Source organism: Phalangium opilio, unplaced genomic scaffold (genome assembly GCF_054372755.1).
Source record: "Phalangium opilio isolate 3A_F unplaced genomic scaffold, DU_Popi_V2 ptg000024l_1, whole genome shotgun sequence".
Lineage (NCBI taxonomy): Eukaryota > Metazoa > Arthropoda > Arachnida > Opiliones > Phalangiidae > Phalangium > Phalangium opilio.
This window is the reverse complement of record NW_028324155.1, coordinates 9,445,808-9,471,885: the sequence shown is the minus strand read 5'-3', so window position 1 is coordinate 9,471,885 and position 26,078 is coordinate 9,445,808. Positions and strand designations below refer to the sequence as shown.

Here is a 26,078-nt window from a genome sequence, read left to right as displayed (position 1 = left end):
TAACGAATTGTAGATTAAATAAAATAAGCTTAACTATTAATTTTTACGAAAGGGTTAAGGTTAAAAGGCGTCAGACTAATTGGTAACATTTTACAGGATGTAAACGATAAAGGCCCAACTCGCATTAGGATTTCCAAGATTGGTTTTTTTAATTAGGCGAACTATTTAAAAAGACGTGCGGCGCGAAATAAATAGTACGATTCGAATTTAAAAAACGAACAAACAAAATAGTTTACGAAAAGAAACAAACATTAATAAAAGGAGAAAATCGACATCGGCCTTATTTGTTTGTATTATGTTTATAGTGAACTCTCAACATTGGAAGCAAGCCCAAGCACAAAGGCGAGTCCCCTTCAGAATTACGGTAACTATCAGAACAAAATCCCCCCTCTCAAATTAATTCATTCATTCATTAATTATTCAAAATTCGATAATATATAAAATATAGTCCGAAATTTTTGCATGAAACATTTAATTAGCAAAATATATATATGCGTACAAACTTTGACTGTATCTTTGAAATCCTTTGGATTTGGGCTTTTTAATCAAAATATTATAAAACAAAGCTTCTTAGTAATTAGTGCATGATTAATTAATTAATTAGGCATATTTAAATTTAACGTATTAAAATTAAACCCGAAAGAATGAAAGGGGATATTTTGGGCTAATTTATAATAGGAAATTTGAAAACTTTTTGTCTTTCATTTTTCCTGATTATTTAAATTTTGAAATTAATTTTAATTTTGGTGTGATTAACAGCAGTGATAGCGAGTCAGCAAGCGGCGGCGGCAGTCGTAGCGGCCGGCCATTCTTTTGTTCCTAAATAATAATAATTGAAAAATAAAATTTCGCGAGTTTTAATTTGAAAAACGTTACGTTACGTTACGCGCGCGCTGTGAAAATGTTTTTAAGAGAGATACAATTCCGCGAATACTTTCAGCCCTTTTGCTCGGTACTAAGAAAAAAAAAAAAAAAATGGCGTCGACTTTCTTGAAAGTAAATGTGAAGCTACCTCCGTTGCCTCATTAAAAAAAAAAAAAAATCGAGAAATTTCGACAATGACAAACAAATTGAGTTTTTGCGCGAATAAACTTGTGAATTTCCGCGAATACCTTCCTGGATTACTGGATTAATGAATGCGCGAGTGTTTCGTTAAAAAAAAACAAAGCTCGCGATGGATTAACTCGGATTATTTGTGGATTAAGCTTGGATTAAACGCTGGATTATGTGTGTGACGTGTCAGTGTTAACGTAAATTTCGCGCGCTATGAAACTAAACAATCACCAACCAGGATGGTGCTTACGCCTGGGTGGTATTGATTGTACGAAAAACAACAATACGCGAACCCCCTAAAATACAAAAAAAAAAATTAATAAACACTTTGGGCGGCGGTTAAAATTTCAAGTCTTCAAGTAATTAAGTTTGTTTTTTAAAAAAATGAATTAATAAAATTTCCCCAAATTTTGTATTTAGTCCAATAATAATCATAAACAGTTTTGTAAAATACAAAATTGTTTTTTGCCCCTTTGGCGGGGGATAGATAGCCCATTTATTGTATATGTAATTAAAAAACACTAAAATACAAAATTTTCAGAGCGGGTCAGCTGTTTGTAATTTTAGGGGAATTGATTATAATTTTATTATAAGGGTTAAGCCGTATCGCCCCGCGTGTAATGAAATATTAATTGGAATTTTTTTAATTACGGAAAAAAAAGTTAATTTTTCTTCAATGGGGGATTTATTAATATTTGAATTTTGTTTTTTAACTTTTTTTCGTGGTTCCGATATTCGGAATTATGAAAAAAAAAACAGATCGTGTTATTGATATTAAAAATTAATTAACATCTGTGGATAAAAATTTAAAAAAAAAAGTAAAAAACAAGATAATAAATAATAAAATACAAATCTATTATGAAAAAAATGAAATTGTATCGTTAAAATAATGTCTTATACCGCACTGTTAGGCCTAATTCTAGAGTTTTAACAAGTTTTTGAAAATTTTCAAAAAAAGTGTAAAAAAAAATACGCATTTCAACCCCCCTCCCCCAACCCTCCATTGTAGATAATTTTCCATTTTTAAAACTGGGGTTTTTAATTTTTGTAATTAACATTTTTAAATAACGCTAAAATACAAGGTGCTATAGACATATTTTTCCTCCTTCAAAATTTTTGTTTTCTCATCATGTAAAATTCAAGGAATAATCATGAATTTTTGACTTTTTTTTTCTTCTTTTAATTTAGGCATTTGTTTTTTAATATTATTGGGAAATTAACACGCGTAGAAAAACAAGTAAATACAATAAGTACAACATTCCGAATAATTTTTTTATTTTTTTTTGGTGAGAATGAAAAACAAAAAAAAATTAGATGGGAAAAATGAGTAAAAAAACAATTGCTGCTGTTTCAAAAAAACAATTATGAAAAACAAAAAAAAATCCACAAAAAAAAAATACAAACCTTGTTCATTGTACCTGAGTCTATATAACGCGATTTCCAGTCTAAATATATCTATTTAAAAAACAAACAAAAATTTAAAAAAACAATTTCTAAAAAAAAAACTTTGTCAGAATAAGAAAATTTTTCGATATCTTAGCTTCGTTTTAATTATATTTGACTCCTTAAAAACAATAACTGTCAATTTAATTTTAGCTTAAATTTAATTTAATTAAATTAGATTAGTTAGACTTAGGTACATCAGTAGGGTATTTGAAAAAAAAACAAAAACAATTTAGACCAAAAATTAAACGAATTTTATTTCAAATTTAATGAAATAGTTGAACAAATGTTTTTTGTTTTGTTTTTGTTTTTAAAATACTTAAAATATCTTTTGCAGTTTAAATAGGCACACTTTTTGACAGTGATTTGTTATTTTAACTTAGGTAATTTTTTAATTCCACACCCTGTATGTTTTTTAAAAGGTAAAAGAAACAAGTTTTGTTTTTTAATCACGAAATTGTTAAAAATTAATAAATAGCTGCAAAGGGGTGTTAAAATTCATGGGAAAAACATAAAAAGAGATAAAACCAACTTAGCCATTGTAAATTGTATAAAATGTGATATAACGTTGTTGTAATTTAGACAAAAAAAAAACCAACAAAAAACAAAAAGTGAGGATAAAAAGCTTTAAGAAAATTATCCATTGCTCCTCGCTTTATTTGGTGTTTTCAGTGCTGTATTTTTGACACAGAATAAAATGGTGCAAAATGATCCCCTTAAAAAACTTACACACTTTCTCTTATTTACGTTTGATCATACCATACAAATATCATATTTGTCCGCGCTTCTTTTACTAAAGCCTGGTTCACACCTGGCGAATTGAGGAGCGAACGGAGGAGCGAACTGAAGGAGCGAATAAGTAAGCGAATGAAGGAGCGAAGAGCTTTCACACTAGGCGAATTGCGGGGCGAACTCTCCAAAATGATAGCTGTAGGGGGTGCTATATTGGCGGTAAAATCAGAAAACTTGGCTGCTTTGTCTTTTTTTCATCATTTCCAATGGATGATAGAATAATAGAAAGAAGGTGCTTGCATTGCATTGGGGTAGGATTTTTGTAGCTAGAGGATGAACTTAATCCACCAGCAAGAATTTGCCACCAGCCAAGAAATAAATCAAAAAACTGTATGGGATTTGATTAAGCGTCGTGACCAATTCAGTATTTATAACCTATTGCGGAAATTACGAATGAATGATTGAGCCAATTATAAGAAGTGGTTGAGAATGACTCCGACAACATTTGAGAGTTTAATGCAAATGGTGGGTCCTTATATTCAGAATAACGACACAATTTTGAGAGAAAGCATTCCGCCAGGTGAATGTCTTGGTCTTGCTTAAAGATAAGGCCAAGTATATTTGGATGAAAGAAAGAAAGAAATCTTCTTTGGTCGCTAGAAAATAGATTTTTGGGCGATAATAGATATGAGCTGAGCAGCGAATAAAAATACCTCCTACCCACCCACATTTTGTACTGGCAAAGCTGACCTATTCGCTCGTAAAAATAGTTTGGAAAGTGGTCACTCATACAAACTAGTCAAACCTAGGGTGCTAACTACATTCCGTCAAACACACTTTGCGTGTTCTGTTATTGATGATTGGAATTCGTTGCCCAATGATGTTGTCACTCTAACTAATAAATCCCATTTTCGTCGTAAATTATTAGACATTTTTCGTGCTAACTTCTTCAACCCTCCCCCTAATGATTATATAAAAATTACATTGTTGTGCAGCGAATTCTACTTTTCTAAATTTTCTGACATTGTTTTAATTGTTATCAGTATTATTCTTTATTTGTATGATTACTGTTATTATTGTTATACTTATTATTATTAGGTATTACTATTTATTTTTTTTTTAATATTACGTAATTAACCGTTTTGCTTGTTCTCATATTATTGTGCTCCTGTAGTGTCTTTCAGTAACATGGCCATGTACTTGACTTACGATGTTCACACATACGTCACATTGTTGACTTTGTGAACAATACATTCCAATAAATAAATAAATAAAACTATTCCGGGCGAACGGGGTGAGCGAATGGCCAAAACTATGTCAGACTAGGCGAACGGATGAGCGAACTGTTCATGACGGGCTATTCGCTCCTCAATTCGCCAGGTGTGAACCAGGCTTAAGCCTTGGATTCCTCGAAACCAAGGGGGGGGGGGCGTAGATTGTTGCAAACTTGCAACATCACGTGATTTGAACGTCTCTTCTTCCGAAAGAAAGGTCCTTGCACTTCAAGGATTACTTTGCATAACTTCAAATTCTAGTTATTTTTAGACTTAAATTCTATAATAAAAATATTCTTGATTTAATATATGTATGGTAAATAATTAGGTAGTGATCTTTTTAAGTCGAAACCTAAAATGACGTAAATAATATGATTATTGCGTTTTACAAGATAAAAGGTAATCCTATTTTGAAGCAACGTGTCACAACGAATTTCCTAGCGTTGCATCAATTTAAGTGCTGGTACGAGTCATTGCGAAGAATATTCTGGTTGAAAACAACCTTCGTACGAGGAAAATACATCCCTTAGTTTCGTCATTCCCCTACACATTCGAATCACGTATGAAACAAACCGCTAGTCATAACCGAAGCCATTCTCTTCTAGAATGTTCTACGCTTTGTTTTTTAGTTGATACGAAAAAGACCCAGCAACAGCCAAATACAACGTCATTGGACTATCAAGGCTTTGACGTCAGCTGCAGTTAAATAGTAACCAATCAGCGCTCGCCTTTCGACACAACGGTTATCGAAGGCGCTCATATAAGCGAGTTACTTCCTGTTGATCGTCATTATACTTGCTTTGTGCGAAGTGAACAGATCGAGAAATTTTCGTCGTACGAATATAAGTAAATATTATTCGCCGTTTTAGTTATAAATTTCGGCTGAAATAATAAAGGTAACTATGCTTAAAAGTCTTTGTTTTAAGTTAAGTGTTAGTTAGCTAGTTTGAATTTTTAGTTTAGGTTACGAGTATAATATCTACGTGGAACTAAATCGAAATCGGGCAACGCCTTAAATATCCTGAGTCGTAGTTAGTTAAGCCTCGGCGCCGCCATTTTGAATTTTTTCGAAATTAGGCTTTTGAAAGGAGGTTATAGTTATTTTAACGGACTTTTTTTATTCTTCTGTTTCGTAACTTTCGTTTAGATTCAAGATGCAGATTTTCGTGAAAACTTTAACTGGAAAAACTATTACTTTGGAGGTCGAGCCGAGCGATACTATCGAAAACGTCAAGGCCAAGATCCAAGACAAAGAAGGAATCCCTCCGGATCAACAACGTTTGATCTTCGCTGGTAAACAATTGGAAGACGGACGCACCCTATCCGACTACAACATTCAGAAAGAGTCTACGCTTCACTTGGTTCTGCGATTGAGAGGCGGTATGCAGATTTTCGTCAAAACCCTGACTGGTAAAACCATTACTTTGGAGGTGGAACCCAGCGACACCATTGAAAATGTCAAGGCTAAGATCCAAGACAAAGAAGGAATCCCTCCGGATCAACAAAGGCTTATCTTCGCCGGAAAACAATTAGAAGATGGACGCACCTTGTCAGATTACAACATTCAGAAAGAATCAACTCTTCATTTGGTCCTGAGGTTAAGAGGAGGAATGCAAATCTTTGTCAAAACACTAACTGGGAAGACCATCACCTTGGAGGTAGAACCGAGCGACACCATAGAAAATGTAAAGGCTAAAATTCAAGATAAGGAAGGTATTCCTCCGGATCAACAACGTCTTATCTTTGCCGGCAAACAACTAGAAGATGGAAGAACCCTGTCAGACTACAACATCCAAAAAGAATCGACTCTTCACTTGGTCCTGAGGTTGAGAGGAGGAATGCAGATCTTCGTTAAGACTTTGACTGGAAAAACCATCACACTTGAAGTTGAACCAAGTGATACCATTGAAAATGTGAAAGCTAAAATCCAAGACAAGGAAGGTATCCCCCCGGACCAACAACGTCTTATCTTTGCTGGCAAACAACTAGAAGATGGAAGAACCCTGTCAGATTACAACATCCAGAAAGAATCCACACTCCACTTGGTACTGAGGTTGAGAGGAGGAATGCAGATCTTCGTAAAGACTTTGACTGGAAAAACCATCACACTCGAGGTGGAGCCGAGTGACACCATAGAAAATGTTAAAGCAAAAATCCAGGACAAAGAAGGCATCCCACCGGATCAACAACGTCTCATCTTTGCCGGCAAACAACTTGAAGATGGAAGAACCTTGTCAGACTATAACATCCAAAAAGAATCCACACTTCATCTTGTGCTTCGTTTGCGTGGTGGCATGCAAATCTTTGTAAAGACTCTAACTGGAAAGACCATCACCCTTGAAGTAGAACCCAGTGACACTATTGAAAACGTCAAAGCAAAAATTCAGGACAAAGAAGGCATCCCTCCGGACCAACAACGTCTTATTTTCGCCGGTAAACAACTAGAAGATGGGCGCACCCTCTCTGACTATAACATCCAGAAAGAATCCACCCTTCACTTGGTCCTGAGGTTGAGAGGAGGTATGCAAATTTTCGTCAAAACCTTGACGGGAAAGACCATCACCCTAGAAGTGGAGCCCAGTGACACCATTGAGAACGTCAAGGCGAAAATCCAGGACAAAGAAGGCATCCCACCGGACCAACAACGTCTCATCTTTGCCGGCAAGCAACTGGAAGATGGAAGAACCTTGTCCGACTACAACATCCAAAAGGAATCCACCCTCCACTTGGTCCTGAGGTTGAGAGGAGGAATGCAGATCTTCGTAAAGACCTTAACTGGAAAGACCATCACACTTGAAGTTGAACCAAGTGACACTATTGAGAATGTCAAGGCTAAGATTCAAGACAAAGAAGGCATTCCTCCGGACCAACAACGTCTCATTTTCGCCGGCAAACAACTGGAAGATGGGCGAACCTTGTCCGACTACAACATCCAAAAGGAATCCACCCTCCACTTGGTCCTGAGGTTGAGAGGAGGAATGCAAATTTTCGTGAAGACCTTAACTGGAAAGACCATCACACTTGAAGTAGAGCCAAGTGACACCATTGAGAACGTTAAGGCTAAGATTCAAGACAAGGAAGGCATTCCTCCGGACCAACAACGTCTGATCTTTGCTGGAAAACAGTTGGAAGATGGACGTACACTTTCTGACTACAACATTCAAAAGGAGTCCACCCTTCATTTGGTTCTACGTTTGAGAGGTGGTGCTTTGTGAAGGACTTTAATTTTTGTTAATGTTCAAAATGTTTAAGAAGAAAAAAAAACACTTGTTTATTTTGTAACTTTATTACTTTCAAAATTAAAATGTTAAGAAGAAAAAAAAATTCAGAACAAAAGAAAAAATGTAAAATTATTCCATTTTGAATTGAACAGTAAAAACAAATAAATAAAGACAACTTATGTGAGAAATGAACAATGTCTATTTATTTATATACACTTTTTTTCAAAGCTGAGTTACAATTAACGGTGAAAAGCTGTATTTACAATGACCACTTGACCAGTACAATTTTTTTGATTTTATTTTTGTTAAGATAAAGGTGTTAGGATTAGGACTTCAGTTTCATCTATGGCTTCATTTTTACAAGTGGTATATTTTTGGATGACAAACATTTGTCGCACACCCATTCCGCGTACACTTCCGCTGTTAGTAAATGATACGAAGCTTCAGTTAGACCAGTACAGATTCTATGAAACCAAAAGTTGCATCCACTTTCACATAAAATTGCTTGGTCATTATCATGGACTTCTTTGTGACAAATTCCACATGGATATATTGGTGGCTGTCATCATGAAATTTAATTGTAATCAAAACAGCTTAAATCTATTTGATTACAAATTACCGCATTAGGATTTTGTGGGTTAAAAACCATAGGTTGATCAGGTGGATAAATCTTGAATTAAGAAATTATTTAAAACATGGTAATTAAATTGTTTGCTTTTTTTTTTCTTCTCCAGGATTGATTTTTGTACCTTTCCTGAGGACATGGGTACTGGTTTATTGTGCTGCATCATTTGAGGTGGCATTTGATGAGGAGGCATGTGATTCATGTGATGATTAGCTGGATTCATGTTTGGTGCCATGACTTGTTGGGGAGGATGACTTAATGGGGGTGGTACATTGACATTGACATTTCCGGGCATGGTATCGTCAAATGGGTTCCTAGCCACGATGGTTTCCCCGAACCCCGTGTTAGGTGGGGGTGGTACCAAGTCCGGTAAAGTGGGAGGAGTCTTGGATTTAAATTAGCCTGGCATAAGTTAATTTTGTACAATGAATTCTGTTTAGTTGATATATATACATTATTGACATTAGTTCCTTTTCGTTTCTTAGTTGATGGACTTTCGGGAGGCTGTAAGTTTAATTTCATGTCAGTGTTTGCGGCAGCTGCTGCTGCTGCGGCGGCGGCATTTTCTTAAACGTAATTAAAAAATTAATTAGTGGTGACGTTTACCTAAGCCTTGCGCTTATTCACTCTAAGAAAGTTAAATATTTTCAGTACTGTTATTTTTACCGGCTTTAAACTTCGGCGCTTTTCTCTCCCGCGGCATGTTTAACTTTATTTAAATCGAATTAGTTTTAAATTCAAGATATTTAACTATAAACTTTGAAACTTATTCTCCAGATAAAAAAAAACAGTGAGGATAGGAACTTACGAAGCCATTTTGTCGGGATATTCGAGAAGAAGATTCTCATTGGCCGACAAACAGCCACGTGATCTTATTAAATTCGTCTGCTTCATTTTTGTTATATCACCATAATGTGGAGTTCGACAAGGTTCGCCGGGTCGCGATTGGTTTTACTAGGAAAAGCGATAGAAAATGTAAGTTATGAATATTTATATATTGTTTAGTAGTTAGTTTAAAGTTGGTTAAAAGTAATATTATACGTAAAATATGATTGCGAAACTAAGGGGGAATGTTTTGGTGATTTTGTTTCCTAAGCCTTGGTCTGACAATGCTTTAATGTTGTGTCATTAGTGTAATTAAAGTTTATTTAAATAATAATTATTGTAGTCATCATGTCGACAATATCAAATAATAAGAGCCAGACATTCAACACCATTAAATACTGTAATCATGTTTGTACCTCAACAAGAAGCTTGGGTTGTGGAGAGAATGGGAAAATTTCATCGGATACTTCAACCTGTAGGTCTTCTCCTTTTTATAGCCCAATTTTAATCATTACTCGCGAGTAATTATTAACCCTACCGTTAATCTAGGGTCTAAATTTACTAATACCAGTCGTTGATAAAGTTAAATACGTTCAAAGTTTGAAAGAGTTAGCCATTGACATACCCAAACAGTCTGCTGTTACAGTAGGCAAGTTTTTAATTTATTAGGTTTAAAATTCGTATGGATTAACTTACTTACGGATGGTTTTTAGATAATGTCACTCTTAATATCGATGGCGTTTTATACTTGAGGGTGGTTGATCCCTACAAAGCTAGTTACGGGGTTGAAGATCCTGAATTTGCAATTACCCAATTGGCTCAAACTACTATGAGATCTGAGCTGGGTAAAATTAGTCTTGATAGTGTTTTTAGGGAAAGAGAATCCCTAAATATTGGAATTGTCTGTAAGTTTACTAGAAGATTTTCATTCATTATTATTTAACCTAATAAACTTTACTTCATAGCCGCTATAAATAAAGCTAGTAATGCCTGGGGGATTGATTGTCTTAGATACGAAATTAGTAAGTTTAATATAATATAACTTAAAGGGAGGGTGAAGTAGAAAATCAAGTGATTTTTTATCGATTTTTCTACTAATTATAAGACCATTCTGCGTAGTGAAACATTCAGGAAATACCAGCTCCGAATGATTTTAAAATTCAAATTAGGTTCAGATTTTAAGGATCATTTTAAAGAAGGTCCTCCGACCAATCGCGTAACGCCCTGCCTTTTTATTAACAAAATTCTCGTGGCACGCATGCTCCATGTCTCGCGCCACGATTGTCACGTCGCGCGCCTAATTTTATCAAATCTCGTGATAAATTTCATTCGACACTTAACGTGCCACGAGAATTTTGTTAACAGGAAGGCAGGGCGTTACGCGATTGGTCGGAGGACCTTTAAAATTATCCTTAAAATCTGAACCTAATTTGAATTTCAAAATCATTCGGAATTAGTAGAAGAATCGATAAAAAATCACTTGATTTTCTACTTCACCCTCCCTTTAATCAGATAATGAAGTAATTAATTTTGGGATTATTTTAGGGGACATTAGACTCCCCCCTAGAGTTCAGGAAGCCATGCAAATGCAAGTTGAAGCTGAACGGAAGAAAAGAGCGGCTGTTCTTGAATCTGAAGGTATCAGAGAAGCTGATATTAATATAGCTGAGGGTAAGAAAAGAGCCAGAGTTTTAGCCTCTGAAGCTGAGAAAACGGAACAAATAAATCAAGCCGAGGGTAAATAAATAATTAACATTTAATTAGACGTTTAATCTAATTTAATATTGATTAAAATAGGTGAAGCATCGGCCATTTTTGCAAAAGCTAGAGCTAGATCCAAGTCACTTCAAGTTGTAGCCACAGCTTTGGAACAGAAAGTAATTTAAACTAAATTAAATTAATTAAGTAACCCCAATTAAATAAATAAATTAATTAATATTTCCCTTTATTTTTCAGTATGGTTCAAATGCTGCCTCGTTAACAGTAGCTGAACTTTACGTTGCTGCTTTTGGAAAATTAGCTAAAAATAGCAATACCCTTATTTTGCCTTCCAATACTGGAGATATTACACACATGGTTTCTCAAGTAAGATCATTTTAATTTAATATAATTCTTAATTATTAATTAAACTAAGTAATTAAATAAATATGATTACAGGCAATGAGCATATACAAAACTTTAAACCAAAACCAAGCTGATGGATTTACGGCTGATATGGCTCAACCAAAAATCACTGAGAAGGAAAATGAAATGGCTGCGGAGTATTATAGTGACGCTGAGGATGCTGGGAAAGGGGAGGAGTATATGACGGGACCCACCACTAATTTAGGAACATCCTATAATAAGAAATGATTAAATTTATTAGAAAAAAAAATTAATCTTTAATTGAAATGAAAGTATAGATTAAAAATAAAATAAAATCATTTTCTCTAATTTAAAATATTCAATTTATTAAATTGAATTTTTATTTTAGATTTCAGGAGCATATGGATATGGGACATCTGGTTTTTTTTTTAGGTAACTAGCGCCATTTTTAGCACATTTACGGGTGTCATCATTGAGTTGAGAAAATTACCACTAGAGTAGCCTTTCATCGATGTAGACGCTTGTGGCGCCATCCCGGGGCAAAAAAGGGAACTAACAGAAAAGGCGGGAAATTTGACTAATTTCAAGAATACATGTAAAACGCGGAAATTTAAAGTAAGTTCGTTTTCGAGATGGCGACACCATCGTTTGATAAACTTGGTGCCTGTCCGTCCGTCCCATTGCTTTAAAAGTTGTCCCCCGTTCCCCCAATACACCTAAAAATAAATTCATTCAAAATTTACAACGGCCATAACAGTTTCTAAACCGGCTTTCACGAATGAGGGGTGATCTTATTGGTTTGCTTATAGCGTTTTCCTTTGGGTCCTCGCGGAGCGCTCCCATGGAGGAATAAAACTAGGAGATCCTGTTCTTCAAAAACAGTCTTTAACGAAGCTGGAAACTACTACTACCATTTTTATTGCTCCTTGGGAGCGCTCCGCGAGGACCCAAAGGAAAACGCTATTAGAAATGCGCAAAGGCAGAATTTTAGCGTCAGAATGTTTTCAGCCAATGAAAAAATGTCACCTTTGAGTTTGTATTTCTGTTCACTAGATGGCGCTTGCTTCATTTTCAATCTGCCCCTTAAGGGCGTATATATGTGGCCAGCTTGTTTATTTTATTTTTAGGTCTATAGGCAGCTTAATGCAAAGGCCACTCTAGTGGTAATTTTCTCAACTCAATGGGTGTCATAGTGGCAAATAAATTAACTAGATTATTTTTTTCCCCAAATTAATATTTTATTCTTATAGGCACTTAATTAATTAAGTTCAAGATTAATTAATTTTCTTTTGTTCTTTTTTACAAAAATACTTTAAAAATAAAACTAAAATCCATAATTTTTTTTTGTGACTACAAACAATTAATTAACACAACCCTTGGAAGAAAATAAATTAAAAAAAGTGGTAAGATCATTAATAATTTTTTTTCGTCAACTCTAAGAGTATTTGTAACCTAATTTGCATAATATTTTGTTTGCCTTTGGCTTAAATTAATTAATTGTCTTGAGATTCAGAATCAATTAATTTGTCATCAGAATAAAGGCCATGAAGAACTCCTTGCGTAATTATATCAGGTAAATTTCCTAAATTATTAATTCCAATTAAAATTAATTAGCTTAATTAAGTAATAATTAAGTTTAATAATAATAATACCCCTTTTAATTTCCACAAATGAATTTTTTCCAAATGTTAAAACTGGTTGATGATTTATGGTTAAGTCTGTTTCTTCCGCATCTAATGAGCTGTAAAATTATTAGTTAGATTAATTTAATTAACTCGGGATTAATTAATTATATAATTAACTTACGTGTAACTAACAGCGGGTGATAAACTTGATAAATTTAAAAAATTAAGTAGTGATTGTGGAACTGGTCTAATTGTTAGAGCCCCTTGTAAATAATGTTCCAATCCTTGTCTCCTTTGTTCCAAAAATTTGGGGCTAAAGTTTCGAACTCTTTTTGGCGGGAAATATGGCGTGGGATGCATTCCTTTAAGCTAGGTGATTTAAATCGTTTTAATTAATGTTAAATTTAAATTTAAATGGGAGGCAAAATACTTGTTTATGTAGGGCATGAAAGGCACTATAACGCCTCTCAATTTCGTGGCGTTTTGAAGATTGCAAAACGACAATTTTGTAAACCTAAATACGAGATACGACAAGTTAATGATTTATTAATTATTCGTCACTTAATTAATTATTACTGTAAATTGCTTTCCTTGATCCTGTTGAACTTGAGTATAACTTGGTACAAAGGCACGTAACATTTTTAAACTCGTTTTATTTACTATTACTATTTCCCGGATTTTTTTAAATTGTACAACGGTTCATAAATATTCTACATACATTTTAATCATAAATATACTTAATTCTAATGAGCTAATAATTAAAATTTGATAGGGGGAAGCCCCTCAACGACGAGTCAACATCGATTTCTTGACATTTGTAAAGTCAAAGTTTTGTTAGCAGGTGGCGGGAAAGTAGTCGTAAATCTCAGGCGCTGATTTTTTCCCGCTTTTTTTTAAATTATGGCGGGATAAATCAGAAATATTTTTCGCTATGGCCACGCGTCCCTATTGTTCGAACTTATTTTAAAACGCTTTTTTATTTAATTATTTATTAATATTGTCAGGTAAGATATTCAAATGGTTGACGCCGTGTTAGAGAAATAGATATGAATTGGAGTTCAGTCTGCTCAGTCGAAGAGTACTGAACAACAACAATTAAAAAGGTAAAAAATTAATAAATACTATCCTAATTATTGAGTAAGTAGAGTAGCGTCGGATGGTGAAGCTTTCACGTACACTCTTAAGAAGTAGAAAGCTACGCAAATGTTAGGTTTAACAGAAGTTTCAAATGATTTTTATGAAAAATTAACATCGAGGGGAAATTTGGTAAAAATATTAAAAACAATTATTAAAGTTTAAAACGCGGGAAAAGTAAAGCTGGCGAAAACTCTCCAACCAATGAGATGATAATGCCCTAGAATTTCTTAGGGTGACGTCACCGTGATTGGAAGGCAAATAGCTTAATGGAGGTGGGACGAAAGGGGGAGGGGGGGGCGAGATGATAAAAGAAGAACTGCCGCTAGAAAAAATCAGAAGCTACTTTTGTAAGAACGAGAACATCCTTGTAGAATATCGTGAAATTTAGAATTTCGCGTGTTTAAATTTCAAAAGTACAAAATTAATATTCAAAAAAAAAACTAAAAACAATATGGCTCGGATAAAGGAATAGAATTATTTATTGCTAATTGGGATTTTTATAATTAAAATAATTCAGTCGTAATTTTAATATAGGTTTTAGTTACATATTATTTAGTGATTTTAAACTTTGTCGCTCGCTTTTAAACTCTGGAATCGTAGATGGATACTGTCGCGCCTTCAAATTCAATTGGGTGAGTTCGGTATTTAAAATATTTTATTTCTTAGTTGGAATAATATTATCTCGCTCCTAAAATGACCTAGTTTATTTAATTTACAAGTTAATAATAATTTATTTTTATTTTAATATTTATGACCTTCGCAAAATATATAAGAGAAAAAGTAAAAAAATTCTGAAACTTTTTTACGCAAAGAATTTAAATTATTCCAGGATTTGTTTTTTCTATCTCTTAATGATTTTGAGGCGTGAATTTTAGTGGAAAACGTGTGAAATACACCATTAAAGCCATTAGTCGTTTTTTTACAAGAGTTCAAAGAATCAAATACGCTTTTGGTTTTAGTTTAGCAACCACCCAGGGGGAAATTTAGTTACCTAGAAATGTTTTAGTATATCGTTTAGGAAGAGATTTCTATTTTAAATGACTGTTTCAAATCCCATGCTCTGGTAACCCCCATAAAAATTGCCCCGAAACCTAACAATGCTTTTTAATGATGCTCCCAGAAAATTAGTAGTCAGATTTTTGAAGAATCTATTTCCTATTATTAAAAAGAAACTTTTGTGTGTCCTGGTTCGGAACAGACGGTCACCCGTATGGTCAGATACGATCTTTCAAAAGCTCGTAACTTTCTAATTTACGGACCGATTTTGACCAATTTTAGCTTAAATTGAGGACCAAATTACGCTCTATAACATTAATTTTAAAATAACGTCGTGAAACTTTAAATTTTTCATAAAAATTTAAACGAACTCTAATACAATTCCGTTCTGCTTACTGCGCGTAAAACTTTTTTTTTGTTGTTGTAAATCTAAATTAAACTCCGTAATTACATCACCATTTCCGCATTAGGCTCTGATTGGCTGAGAAATTGTAACGAGACATAGTCGTAATCGGACTTATTTAGAATGTTAATAATATCAAAATAAAAAGAAATAAAAAAGACACCGTAACATTTCCGGTTTCTTTAACGTGGTTAGATTATCATTGTGTGTGTAAAACTAGTTTTTATTTCGCCGGAAACTACGAATTGACCAAGATTTGTAAGACTTAAATTACCGAGTGTATTTTAAGGGGAAAAAGAAATCGGAAGTACCACTTTAGATAAATCTAGTTCTGGAATTATCTCATCGCGCCATGATACTGCTAATCTATTTATATAGAATTCTTTAAAATTTCGTCACTATCTTCGAGACGCGGTCTTGATAATTTACCGGTGAAATTCTTTATTGAAATCAAAGCGTCGCTCAATTTCGTCTATTATCTTTCGTTACAGACATTGAAAGGCAATAATTAATTAGGTTTCTTCGGAATGTTTTGTACAAGACACTTGGCAATCTATGCTAATCATCAAGTTTAAGTGCATTTTAATGATAGATAGCAAAAATATCTCGTGACAACGTTCGCGCGTTACTAGGAATCGGAGTCAACTGTTTAATATATTCAAGGTACCAACTGTTACCACTGTTGATCAAAATTGCCCATATTTCCTAAACAATCCGTAACTAATCTTTAGAAACGGGTACCATCCACCGTGAAAACAATGTAACAATATCTAAATAGTTTAGTAAATAATATGAGTTTTCAATTTTCATCCTAGATTAGGATTATCACCGCGGTATCACTGATCTATATCACGAATAACGATACCCCGTTCTAAGACCGAGTTAAATAAGAATTTTGGGGTTACTCGGTATATAGGAAATAATTTTTGGCGGGAAAAAGACACCCAGAATACTCTACTCCCCCTTCCCCGAATGCCACGCGCGACCGACATATATTTCTTTTTTTTTCAAACTAGTATTTTGGCGCAAAAAGCCACTATAACTTGTTACCATGGTCAATGTCAAGGAGTAGTTGAAATACGAGTTTACCGCCTTCCCTTAACGCTTTAAGTATAACTTGCTTATTTAATGTCATACTATCAAAGTCGCCCGCTTTAAATTTGGCAAACTAGACGTTCAATGACCGTGATTGACCTCGACTCCTTAGAACTAAGGAACTTGGAGCTATAACGGGACCTTTTTTTTTTGTTTTTACCCAATAGGGATTTATAGAAATATAAAAATAAAGTTTTCGAGAGGCTTTTAACGTATTTCAAGTACTTTGATCGCGGTTTTTTTTTTTTTGCCGTTTGAACGTTTTTATTTATAGTATTTTTCTTTCAAGGAATAGTTTTAAAATAACGTATACCACCCGTTATCTCGCTATCTCCTATTTTTAAAGTTTAGGCTTAGTTATTAAATTAATCCGTGTAGCATCTGTATTTTAACGGTTTCCTAAATGGAAAATACGCGGTGTGGCCTAGAAAATACCCGAAATTGATCTATAAATATCCTATCCCCCTTTTTTATTCCCATCTTTACCTAACCCTAAAATATCTAACCGAGGCTTAACGTAAAGGATTTTAATTAACATATTTATAAAAGACGGATTTCTGGTGTAGTGTTAAAATAGAGGGAAATAACCACGAGTATTTACGTACTATTGACCCATTAAAATACTACCTAGTAAAACATTTAAAACGCAATTTCTTTCACGGTTTACTACTAGGTAGTACAAGAAAGCCAAGCCACGCTCTGATTACCTTTCAAATTTTCCTCCCTGGGAAAGATAAAGGTTTATGATTGGTTGGCTTATCTTATCACGTGATTAGGGTTTCATTGAGGGTTTTCTAGTCAACACCATGGATGAGAATGTTAAGCGAAATTTTGTGAGTCATTTTAATGGAGATTAGGTAAGAGATTAACGTTCTATTGCTTTAAATAGTCTTAATACATCGATAGGAATGTGATGCAATATTGCATGATATTAAATAATATATAGAAGGTCAATTTAAATGTCACAAACCGGCACTTTACACGTTAAGCCTTGGTCTAAATTTAGCAATTGAGTCGTCTGGAAGGAACACCCTAGTTAATTTAAAGTATAGGATCAATGATCTAAAATTGGACTGTTATGCATTGTTATATAATATTTAAAAGTTTGCCAAGTAATTTTATTTATTCCGAGTACTTAATTATATAATCCAACTCAATAAATCTTTCTAAAACTATTTATTTTAAAATTAGAGCTATTAAAGTAGGTAGGTAAATTTTTGAAGGGCAACGTGAATTTTTCATAGGTCAGTGTGAAAATATAGGTTTTAAACAAATTTATTTAATATTCTTTAGTATATAATGCTAAATTGAATTAAAGTGACTTGATAGAGCTGTGAAAGTCTTCTCAAGAGAAAGAGGCCCTTTGGGTTGACATTCAAAATATGTTTTTCTTAAATTTTTTTTTAGCACTAAAGAAAGTCGGGAAAAGGGCCTCCCTTCTTCAGGCATGCTATCTCAAGTGTTTTATAAACACGGCCGCATGTGCGCTTCCCATCCTTGGGAAGTGATTGTGGCATTCTCAACAATGGCCATCTGTATGATCTCTATGAGTACTGTGGTCACGGGCACTAAACTTTGTGGGTGGAACCGCCATTGTCTTATGGGACAGGTAAATAAATACACACCTTTAATATTATTAATATTATAGGTCTATAAAGTGATAAAACCAGAAATTTTATTTGAATATATATGCTTTATTTCTATTGTTTAAAAAAAAATAAATTTAAAAAAAATTTCCTTGTTGAGTTTGGGGTTGATAGAATTATAATTATATTTAAAGGGAGGGTGAAGTAAAAAATCAAGTGATTTTTTATCGATTCTTCTACTAATTATAAGAGCAGTCTGCATAGTGAAACGTTCAGGAAATACTTCCGAATGATTTTAAAATTCAAATTAGGTTCAGATTTTAAGGATAATTTTATAGAAGCCCCTCTGACCAATCGCGTAACGCCCTGCCTTTTCATTAACAAAATTCTCGTGGCACGCATGCTCCATGTCTCGCGCCACGATTGTCACATTGCGCGCCTAATTTTATCAAATCTCGTGATAAATTTCATTCGACACTTAACATGCCACGAGAATTTTTGTTAATAAAAAGGTAGGGCGTTACGCGATTGGTCGGAGGTCCTTGTTTAAAATTATCCTTAAAATCTGAACCTAATTTGAATTTTAAAATCATTCGGAAGTATTTCCTGAATGTTTCACTATGCAGATTGGTGTTGTAATTAGTAGAAGAATCTATAAAAAATCACTTGTTTTTCTACTTCACCCTCCCTTTAATGGATAGTGATTAATTTAATTTTAGGATGCTAAGGGAACCGATGCTATTTTAATGACAATCACCAGGTGTTGCGCGCTTCTTTATATTTATCATCAATTTCGCAAGTTGTATAAATTAGGTTCTAAGTATTTAGTTGGTGAGTTTTAACTACTTTTATTGAATTTAATTTAACGAACCCAACTGACCATCATTATTAATTATAAAAGGTATTGCTGGACTCTTCACTGTTTTCTCAAGCTTTATTTTTAGCAGTAGTGTTGTTAATTTCTTAGATGGAAACTTTTCCGAGCTTAAGTATGTTAATTAGTTCAGGGTTCATACAAACCTGGAAAACAGGGAAAACCTGGAATAATCAGGGAAATAAATAGTTGACAAAAACCTCAGGGAAAACTCAGGGAAATTTAAAATTTTTTAGCAAAATTCAGGGAAATCAGGGAAATTTGCGTCAAACAGGGGCCGAGTAATTAAGCAAAATGTTCAATAAAACATCCCCTCCATAGGATTAACATTACACCCAACTTTGGAGGCTCATAACTCTGGTTATATTAGAGATACGGGGATGTCCTTTGAGTATGTTATAGTCCAATTTGCCCCCCATCCAACCATACTAGAAACGTAGGGCTACGACAAACAGGGACCGAGTAATTAAGCAAAATGTTCATAAAAATAAACATCCCCTCCGTAGGGTTAACATTACACTTTACTTTGTAGGCTCGTAAAGATACGGGGATGTCCTTTGAGTATGTTATAGTCCTATTTACACCTCCCCCCCCCCTCCTTCGTTAACATTTGCTCCATAGGATACTCCATATACGAGAAAAACCTGGAAAATTCAGGGAAGTATATGGGAATTAAAAACCTCATGGAAATCTCAGGGAAATTTGTTTTCTAAAAGTTGTATGAACCCCGAGGAATTAATTTAGACCGACCTACTTTAATTTTTATTAATATTAATATTGTTATTTAATTTTTCAGTGAAGCTTTGCCTTTTTTCATTCTTTTAATTGATCTGTCTAAGGCGGGTCTCTTAGCTCAATTTGCACTAAGCTCCAGTTCTCAAGAAGAAGTTCGAGAGAACATTGCTAGAGGAATGTCCGTTTTAGGACCCTCCATCACCCTGGATACCATTGTAGAGACCTTAGTTATAGGTGTTGGAACTTTATCGGGTGTTAAACGTCTGGAGGAAATGTGTTGTTTCGCTTGTATGTCCGCTCTCGTCAATTATTTTGTCTTCATGACCTTCTTCCCCGCTTGTCTATCATTGGTTCTAGAGGTAATTAATTAATTATGATCCTAATTAATATTTATTTTTTGTTTACTTACCAAATTTTATCATTCAGTTGGCTAGGGAAAGAGGAGAGGGTCAAGTACCAACTTGGCAATTGGGTAGTTTGACCAAAGTCTTGCAACAAGAACAACAACAAAAGCCAAATCCAGTTTTGCAAAGAGTTAAGGTCATCATGTCCGCCGGTTTAATGGCGGTTCACGCTCATAGTCGCTGGCCATTAACGGTGGATGGTGCTGAGACAAACTCGCGTCAGCATTCCTATCATCCCTCTGGTTTAGCCAACCCGGAAGGCCCCGATCTTTATTTACAAAGTGGTCCCTCATTTTGGTCCCGATCTTTTGAAAGGTTGGAAACTTTGTTGCCTTCTTCTTCTTCTTCTTCGTGGAATAAATCCTATTGGTCAAGTGACGATGAACACTCGTCTTTCTCTAGATGGATCTCATTGGGCTCCGAACAGATCTTGATGTTCATTTTAGCAGGCGCTCTTATTGTTAAATACATTTTTTTCGAAACGAATGACGAGTTTAAAGAACACTTGCATCATTCTGGCGGCGCTATTTCCTCCTCTTCCTCGAAGAGTTCTTCATCTTCTCGTAATCTTTGCCAACACGTTTGTGGCGGCGCCAATGTCGTTCGGGTCCCGACCCAATGCTCTCAAAGTAGCCCGGATCTTCTCAATTTCACTCCTAATAATCGCATCAGCTCGGATCAAAGCGTGGATTCCGATTGGAACGCTCAATTTAGCCCCTCCCCTCTTTCCCCTCTTTGTCGGCGACCTCAGTTTCATATAGGAGATAGTTTTGATCAAGATGGTGGCAGTTCTTCCAAATCCAGTCAGTCAAAGGAGTTAGTTAACGCTGCCTCTCAAACTGAACCATCTCAAGTCGCTTTAGGCAATGCTTCAAATTCCAATATCTGTTTATCCGGGAAGCCAACTAGACCAATTGAAGAATGCTTGGAACTACTTGATTCAGAGGTTTGTATTTTCTATTTTATGCTCGTGGTGGGGTCTAATCGGCGCCCGTTTCGGGGTGTAATCGGCGCCCGTTTCGGGGTGTAATCGGCGCCCGTTTCGGGGTGTAATCGGCGCCCGTTTCGGGGTGTAATCGGCGCCCGTTTCGGGGTCTAATCGGCGCCCGTTTCGGGGTCTAATCGGCGCCCGTTTCGGGGTGTAATCGGCGCCCGTTTCGGGGTGTAATCGGCGCCCGTTTCGGGGTGTAATCGGCGCCCGTTTCGGGGTGTAATCGGCGCCCGTTTCGGGGTGTAATCGGCGCCCGTTTCGGGGTGTAATCGGCGCCCGTTTCGGGGTGTAATCGGCGCCCGTTTCGGGGTGTAATCGGCGCCCGTTTCGGGGTGTAATCGGCGCCCGTTTCGGGGTGTAATCGGCGCCCGTTTCGGGGTGTAATCGGCGCCCGTTTCGGGGTGTAATCGGCGCCCGTTTCGGGGTGTAATCGGCGCCCGTTTCGGGGTGTAATCGGCGCCCGTTTCGGGGTGTAATCGGCGCCCGTTTCGGGGTGTAATCGGCGCCCGTTTCGGGGTGTAATCGGCGCCCGTTTCGGGGTCTAATCGGCGCCCGTTTCGGGGTGTAATCGGCGCCCGTTTCGGGGTCTAATCGGCGCCCGTTTCGGGGTCTAATCGGCGCCCGTTTCGGGGTCTAATCGGCGCCCGTTTCGGGGTCTAATCGGCGCCCGTTTCGGGGTGTAATCGGCGCCCGTTTCGGGGTGTAATCGGCGCCCGTTTCGGGGTGTAATCGGCGCCCGTTTCGGGGTCTAATCGGCGCCCGTTTCGGGGTCTAATCGGCGCCCGTTTCGGGGTCTAATCGGCGCCCGTTTCGGGGTCTAATCGGCGCCCGTTTCGGGGTCTAATCGGCGCCCGTTTCGGGGTCTAATCGGCGCCCGTTTCGGGGTCTAATCGGCGCCCGTTTCGGGGTGTAATCGGCGCCCGTTTCGGGGTGTAATCGGCGCCCGTTTCGGGGTGTAATCGGCGCCCGTTTCGGGGTGTAATCGGCGCCCGTTTCGGGGTCTAATCGGCGCCCGTTTCGGGGTGTAATCGGCGCCCGTTTCGGGGTGTAATCGGCGCCCGTTTCGGGGTGTAATCGGCGCCCGTTTCGGGGTGTAATCGGCGCCCGTTTCGGGGTGTAATCGGCGCCCGTTTCGGGGTGTAATCGGCGCCCGTTTCGGGGTGTAATCGGCGCCCGTTTCGGGGTGTAATCGGCGCCCGTTTCGGGGTCTAATCGGCGCCCGTTTCGGGGTCTAATCGGCGCCCGTTTCGGGGTCTAATCGGCGCCCGTTTCGGGGTCTAATCGGCGCCCGTTTCGGGGTCTAATCGGCGCCCGTTTCGGGGTCTAATCGGCGCCCGTTTCGGGGTCTAATCGGCGCCCGTTTCGGGGTCTAATCGGCGCCCGTTTCGGGGTCTAATCGGCGCCCGTTTCGGGGTCTAATCGGCGCCCGTTTCGGGGTCTAATCGGCGCCCGTTTCGGGGTCTAATCGGCGCCCGTTTCGGGGTCTAATCGGCGCCCGTTTCGGGGTCTAATCGGCGCCCGTTTCGGGGTCTAATCGGCGCCCGTTTCGGGGTCTAATCGGCGCCCGTTTCGGGGTCTAATCGGCGCCCGTTTCGGGGTCTAATCGGCGCCCGTTTCGGGGTCTAATCGGCGCCCGTTTCGGGGTCTAATCGGCGCCCGTTTCGGGGTCTAATCGGCGCCCGTTTCGGGGTCTAATCGGCGCCCGTTTCGGGGTCTAATCGGCGCCCGTTTCGGGGTCCGATTCGGCGCCCGTTTCGGGGTCCGATTCGGCGCCCGTTTCGGGGTCCGATTCGGCGCCCGTTTCGGGGTCTAATCGGCGCCCGTTTCGGGGTCCGATTCGGCGCCCGTTTCATTGATTGTAACCGTTTTTAGGATGGACCAAATCAATTAACGGTGGAAGAAATCTTTATGCTGGTTAAGAACAAACACATCCCGCCTTATAAATTAGAATTGATGCTAAAAGACGCGGAAAGAGGCGTCGCGATTCGTCGAGCTTTACTGGGAAAGTCTTCCAAATGCGGAGATGCCCTTAATAAACTCCCCTATCAAAGTTACGATTATTCCCTGGTTCTGGGAGCTTGTTGCGAGAACGTCATTGGTTATATGCCGGTACCAGTTGGTGTTGCTGGACCATTATTATTGGATGGGAAACAATACCACGTTCCTATGGCCACCACCGAAGGTTGTTTAGTCGCTAGCACCAATAGAGGATGTCGAGCTTTATCCGTAAGTTTCATTAACCCGATTTTAAAAATAATTTAATTATACTAGGTCTATTTTCTATAATTGCAGCTTTGTGGAGGTGTTAAAAGTAGCGTTGTCGGAGATGGTATGACGCGTGGACCAGTTATTAAACTTCCCTCGGCTCAAGATGCGGCGTAGGATTAATTTAATCTTTTTACCTAAATTAAGCTATTTAATTTTAATTAATTAAATTTATTTATTTCAGTAAAGTTATGACTTGGCTTCAACAGAAGGAAGCTTTTGATTTGTTAAAAGTGGCGTTTGATTCAACCAGTCGATTTGCCAGACTTCAGAAGCTTCACGTTAGAATTGCCGGACGATATTTGTTTATTCGTTTCCTGGGAAAAACTGGTGACGCCATGGGAATGAATATGTTATCTAAAGTAATTATTTATTTATTTATTTTTCTAAAATCTAAAGGTCATTAATTAATTAGTTTTAAACTTGGTTTTTAATTACAGGCGACTGAATTAGCTCTCTATAAATTACAAGAAGTATTTCCAAATATTAATTTAGTTAGTTTAAGCGGAAATTTTTGTACAGATAAGAAACCAGCAGCTATTAATTGGTAATTATGTATTTATTTTGGTATTTTTGGGATGGGGCAAAATTTTAACTCCTGTTATGACTCGGCAGTTTTGTTTTAGATCAAAATAGGCTTAACTCGTGTTATGACTCGGCAGTTTTGTTTTAGATCAAAATAGACTTAACTCCTGTTATGACTCGGCAGTTTTGTTTTAGATCAAAATAGGCTTAACTCCTGTTATGACTCGGCAGTTTTGTTTTATATCAAAATAGGCTTAACTCCTGTTATGACTCGGCAGTTTTGTTTTAGATCAAAATAGGCTTAACTCCTGTTATGACTCGGCAGTTTTGTTGATTAGATCAAAATAGGCTTAACTCCTGTTATGACTCGGCAGTTTTGTTTTATATCAAAATAGGCTTAACTCCTGTTATGACTCGGCAGTTTTGTTGATTAGATCAAAATAGGCTTAACTCCTGTTATGACTAAGCAGTTTTTATATTTCAATTTGGGTGTTCAGGGTGGAAGGTAGAGGGAAGTCTGTCGTTTGCGAAGCGGAGGTCCCAGCTAGAATAATTCGGGATGTTTTAAAGACGAACGTTCACTCTTTGTTGGAAGTGAATATGAGCAAGAACTTGATCGGGTCGGCAATGGCGGGAAGTATAGGAGGATTCAACGCTCAAGCGGCTAATATCGTCACGGCCGTTTTCATCGCAACTGGACAAGATCCGGCTCAAAACGTGGCAAGTTCAAATTGCATAACCTTAATGGAAGCCAGTGGTCAGTTGGAAGAAGATCTGTATATTACCTGCACAATGCCATCGATAGAAGTTGGTACAGTCGGAGGGGGAACTGTACTTCCCGCGCAATCCGCCTGCTTAGAGGTGCGTCTTAAAAACTTTTAAAATAATTTATTTAATCCACCTTATTCCCTTTCACCGGAAGTTAGGCTTAGCTCGGGATTCATGGTGGTGAGTAACGGGAAGAAATTCGTCTGTCGTCTGCTACAAAATCCAAAAATATGTACTGTAGCGGACGACAGACCAATTTCTTCCCGTTACTCACCCCCATGAATCCCGAGCTAAGCCTAACTTCCGGCGAAAGGGAATATGGTGGATTTAGAATAGAAACTAATTGGTTTCCCCTCTTAGCTTTTAAATGTCAAAGGCCCGTGTATTGAAAATCCGGGCGAACATTCTGCTATGTTAGCTAGAATCGTTTGCGGTACCGTTTTAGCTGGTGAACTATCCTTAATATCGGCCTTAGCCGCTGGTCATTTGGTTAGGTCACACATGACGCATAATCGGTAAGCCTAAATTTCATTATCTTAAGCCTTGGTTAGCTTATTGGTAAGCCTAAATTTCATTATCTTAAGCCTTGGTTAGCTTATCGGTAGCTTATGGTAAGCCTAAATTTCATTTTCTTAAGCCTTGGTTAGCTTATCGGTAGCTTATGGTAAGCCTAAATTTCATTATCTTAAGCCTTGGTTAGCTTATCGGTAGCTTATGGTAAGCCTAAATTTCATTATCTTAAGCCTTGGTTAGCTTATCGGTAGCTTATGGTAAGCCTAAATTTCATTATCTTAAGCCTTGGTTAGCTTATCGGTAAGCCTTGGTTTAACCACTTTTTCAGGTCACAAGCTAATTTACCAACACCGCCTTGCACTGATGGTTAGAAATAAATACAAACAAATTTTTAAATCAGGTAGATAGAAAATTTGATCAATTTTTTACAAACCTCCCCCCTCCCCCCACACACACTTCATAGGTTAAAATTAATTAATGATTCCATAATGATAAAATTTTATTTAATTAAAAAAAATAAGGGAAATAGCTTTTCCAAAAGCCTCGAACGAAAATTTAAAAAGAGATTTAGTATTTTATAGATAAAATTGAAAATAAAAAAAAAAATAATGGAATAGATACTATTGTATTTATTAAATAAAAACTTGTACATATATATATTATAATGAAAAGGATTAAAAAAAAATAGTAAGTGCTGTTGGAGTTATTTCCAATTTGCTCGATTGTATATTTGATTTTAATGATATTGCATGGTATTGTAATATGAATGATGAAAGAATAAAGTGTAAAATATCTTAAAAGTTTCGGTTTCTTTATTAATTCCGGACGACTCCGGAGAATTCTGGGTTCAGCGATTTTTATTATGAATGCACTGACCGAACACCGAAGAGGTGTTCCTTTAAT

At 37.0% G+C, this 26,078-nt stretch overlaps 6 protein-coding genes and 1 long non-coding RNA gene across 18 annotated transcripts in view; 4 read left to right on the top strand and 3 right to left on the bottom strand.

Annotated features, from left to right (window-relative positions):
- Window positions 1-3,224, top strand: part of LOC149692772 (uncharacterized) — a 79,141-nt gene extending 75,917 nt beyond the window's left edge. For 4 of the 10 annotated variants that reach the window (XM_089868646.1, XM_089868647.1, XM_089868648.1 and 1 more), the window contains 2 exons: window positions 306-342; window positions 760-3,224. In XM_089868646.1, coding sequence (XP_089724772.1) covers window positions 306-342; window positions 760-823 — 101 coding nt within the window. In that variant the 3' untranslated portion in view covers window positions 824-3,224. Of the gene's footprint in view, window positions 1-96; window positions 365-759 lie in introns of those variants that run through there. The other 6 variants (XM_089868651.1, XM_089868649.1, XR_016382868.1 and 3 more) reach the window with 5 other exon arrangements.
- The window catches only part of LOC149692764 (uncharacterized), a 116,775-nt gene that overhangs the window by 36,870 nt on the left and 53,827 nt on the right, over window positions 1-26,078 (bottom strand). The gene's annotated exons all lie outside the window — the stretch shown is intronic.
- LOC149692771 (polyubiquitin-C) lies at window positions 5,241-7,918 on the top strand. Its single transcript, XM_089868683.1, has 2 exons — window positions 5,241-5,398; window positions 5,650-7,918. The coding sequence occupies exon 2, from the start codon at window positions 5,657-5,659 to the stop codon at window positions 7,715-7,717; it is 2,061 nt and encodes a 686-aa protein (XP_089724809.1). The 5' UTR covers window positions 5,241-5,398; window positions 5,650-5,656; the 3' UTR covers window positions 7,718-7,918.
- On the bottom strand, window positions 7,900-9,155 carry LOC149692770 (uncharacterized). Of its 2 annotated transcripts, none has more exons than XM_089868706.1 (5): window positions 9,015-9,155; window positions 8,802-8,914; window positions 8,473-8,733; window positions 8,343-8,393; window positions 7,900-8,282 (listed from the first exon to the last, which is right to left on the bottom strand). In XM_089868706.1, exons 1-5 carry the CDS (start codon window positions 9,049-9,051, stop codon window positions 8,067-8,069), a joined length of 678 nt encoding a protein of 225 aa, XP_089724832.1. In that variant the 5' UTR covers window positions 9,052-9,155; the 3' UTR covers window positions 7,900-8,066. The 2 variants fall into 2 exon arrangements, with proteins under 2 accessions (XP_089724832.1, XP_089724831.1); XM_089868705.1 differs by having other exon boundaries at window positions 9,003-9,145.
- On the top strand, window positions 9,184-11,613 carry Stoml2 (stomatin like 2). The gene is made up of 9 exons (XM_089868695.1): window positions 9,184-9,323; window positions 9,517-9,648; window positions 9,723-9,822; window positions 9,887-10,078; window positions 10,139-10,195; window positions 10,719-10,910; window positions 10,971-11,050; window positions 11,130-11,258; window positions 11,331-11,613. Exons 1-9 carry the CDS (start codon window positions 9,261-9,263, stop codon window positions 11,523-11,525), a joined length of 1,140 nt encoding a protein of 379 aa, XP_089724821.1. The 5' UTR covers window positions 9,184-9,260; the 3' UTR covers window positions 11,526-11,613.
- On the bottom strand, window positions 12,472-13,720 carry LOC149692768 (sorting nexin-24-like). Its single transcript, XM_089868639.1, has 5 exons — window positions 13,460-13,720; window positions 13,314-13,397; window positions 13,065-13,252; window positions 12,911-12,999; window positions 12,472-12,840 (listed from the first exon to the last, which is right to left on the bottom strand). Exons 1-5 carry the CDS (start codon window positions 13,520-13,522, stop codon window positions 12,752-12,754), a joined length of 513 nt encoding a protein of 170 aa, XP_089724765.1. The 5' UTR covers window positions 13,523-13,720; the 3' UTR covers window positions 12,472-12,751.
- On the top strand, window positions 14,378-25,975 carry Hmgcr (HMG coenzyme A reductase). 2 transcript variants are annotated; one of them, XM_089868637.1, is made up of 14 exons: window positions 14,378-14,652; window positions 17,922-18,123; window positions 18,820-18,931; window positions 19,002-19,089; window positions 19,771-20,068; window positions 20,136-20,428; window positions 20,516-21,059; window positions 22,977-23,330; window positions 23,397-23,482; window positions 23,554-23,731; window positions 23,810-23,916; window positions 24,392-24,755; window positions 25,023-25,177; window positions 25,504-25,975. In XM_089868637.1, exons 1-14 carry the CDS (start codon window positions 14,621-14,623, stop codon window positions 25,544-25,546), a joined length of 2,856 nt encoding a protein of 951 aa, XP_089724763.1. In that variant the 5' UTR covers window positions 14,378-14,620; the 3' UTR covers window positions 25,547-25,975. The 2 variants fall into 2 exon arrangements, with proteins under 2 accessions (XP_089724763.1, XP_089724764.1); XM_089868638.1 differs by lacking the exon at window positions 14,378-14,652 and adding an exon at window positions 17,251-17,371.

Coding starts and splice junctions, on each gene's coding strand:
- LOC149692768 (XM_089868639.1), bottom strand. CDS start 13,522: ATGTTACGTGCCTTTGTACCAAGTTATACTCAAGTTCAACAGGATCAA. Junction 13,000..13,064: donor TCACCCGCTGTTAGTTACAC/GTAAGTTAATTA, acceptor ATAATTTTACAG/CTCATTAGATGCGGAAGAAA. Junction 12,841..12,910: donor ATTTGTGGAAATTAAAAGGG/GTATTATTATTA, acceptor TTAATAATTTAG/GAAATTTACCTGATATAATT.
- LOC149692771 (XM_089868683.1), top strand. CDS start 5,657: ATGCAGATTTTCGTGAAAACTTTAACTGGAAAAACTATTACTTTGGAG.
- LOC149692770 (XM_089868705.1), bottom strand. CDS start 9,051: ATGCCGCGGGAGAGAAAAGCGCCGAAGTTTAAAGCCGGTAAAAATAAC. Junction 8,915..9,002: donor TAAAGCCGGTAAAAATAACA/GTACTGAAAATA, acceptor ATTACGTTTAAG/AAAATGCCGCCGCCGCAGCA. Junction 8,734..8,801: donor AAGGAACTAATGTCAATAAT/GTATATATATCA, acceptor TTTAAATCCAAG/ACTCCTCCCACTTTACCGGA.
- Stoml2 (XM_089868695.1), top strand. CDS start 9,261: ATGTGGAGTTCGACAAGGTTCGCCGGGTCGCGATTGGTTTTACTAGGA. Junction 11,051..11,129: donor CCACAGCTTTGGAACAGAAA/GTAATTTAAACT, acceptor TTTATTTTTCAG/TATGGTTCAAATGCTGCCTC. Junction 11,259..11,330: donor TTACACACATGGTTTCTCAA/GTAAGATCATTT, acceptor ATATGATTACAG/GCAATGAGCATATACAAAAC.
- Hmgcr (XM_089868637.1), top strand. CDS start 14,621: ATGGATACTGTCGCGCCTTCAAATTCAATTGG. Junction 23,732..23,809: donor GAATGAATATGTTATCTAAA/GTAATTATTTAT, acceptor TTTTAATTACAG/GCGACTGAATTAGCTCTCTA. Junction 24,756..25,022: donor CGCAATCCGCCTGCTTAGAG/GTGCGTCTTAAA, acceptor TTCCCCTCTTAG/CTTTTAAATGTCAAAGGCCC.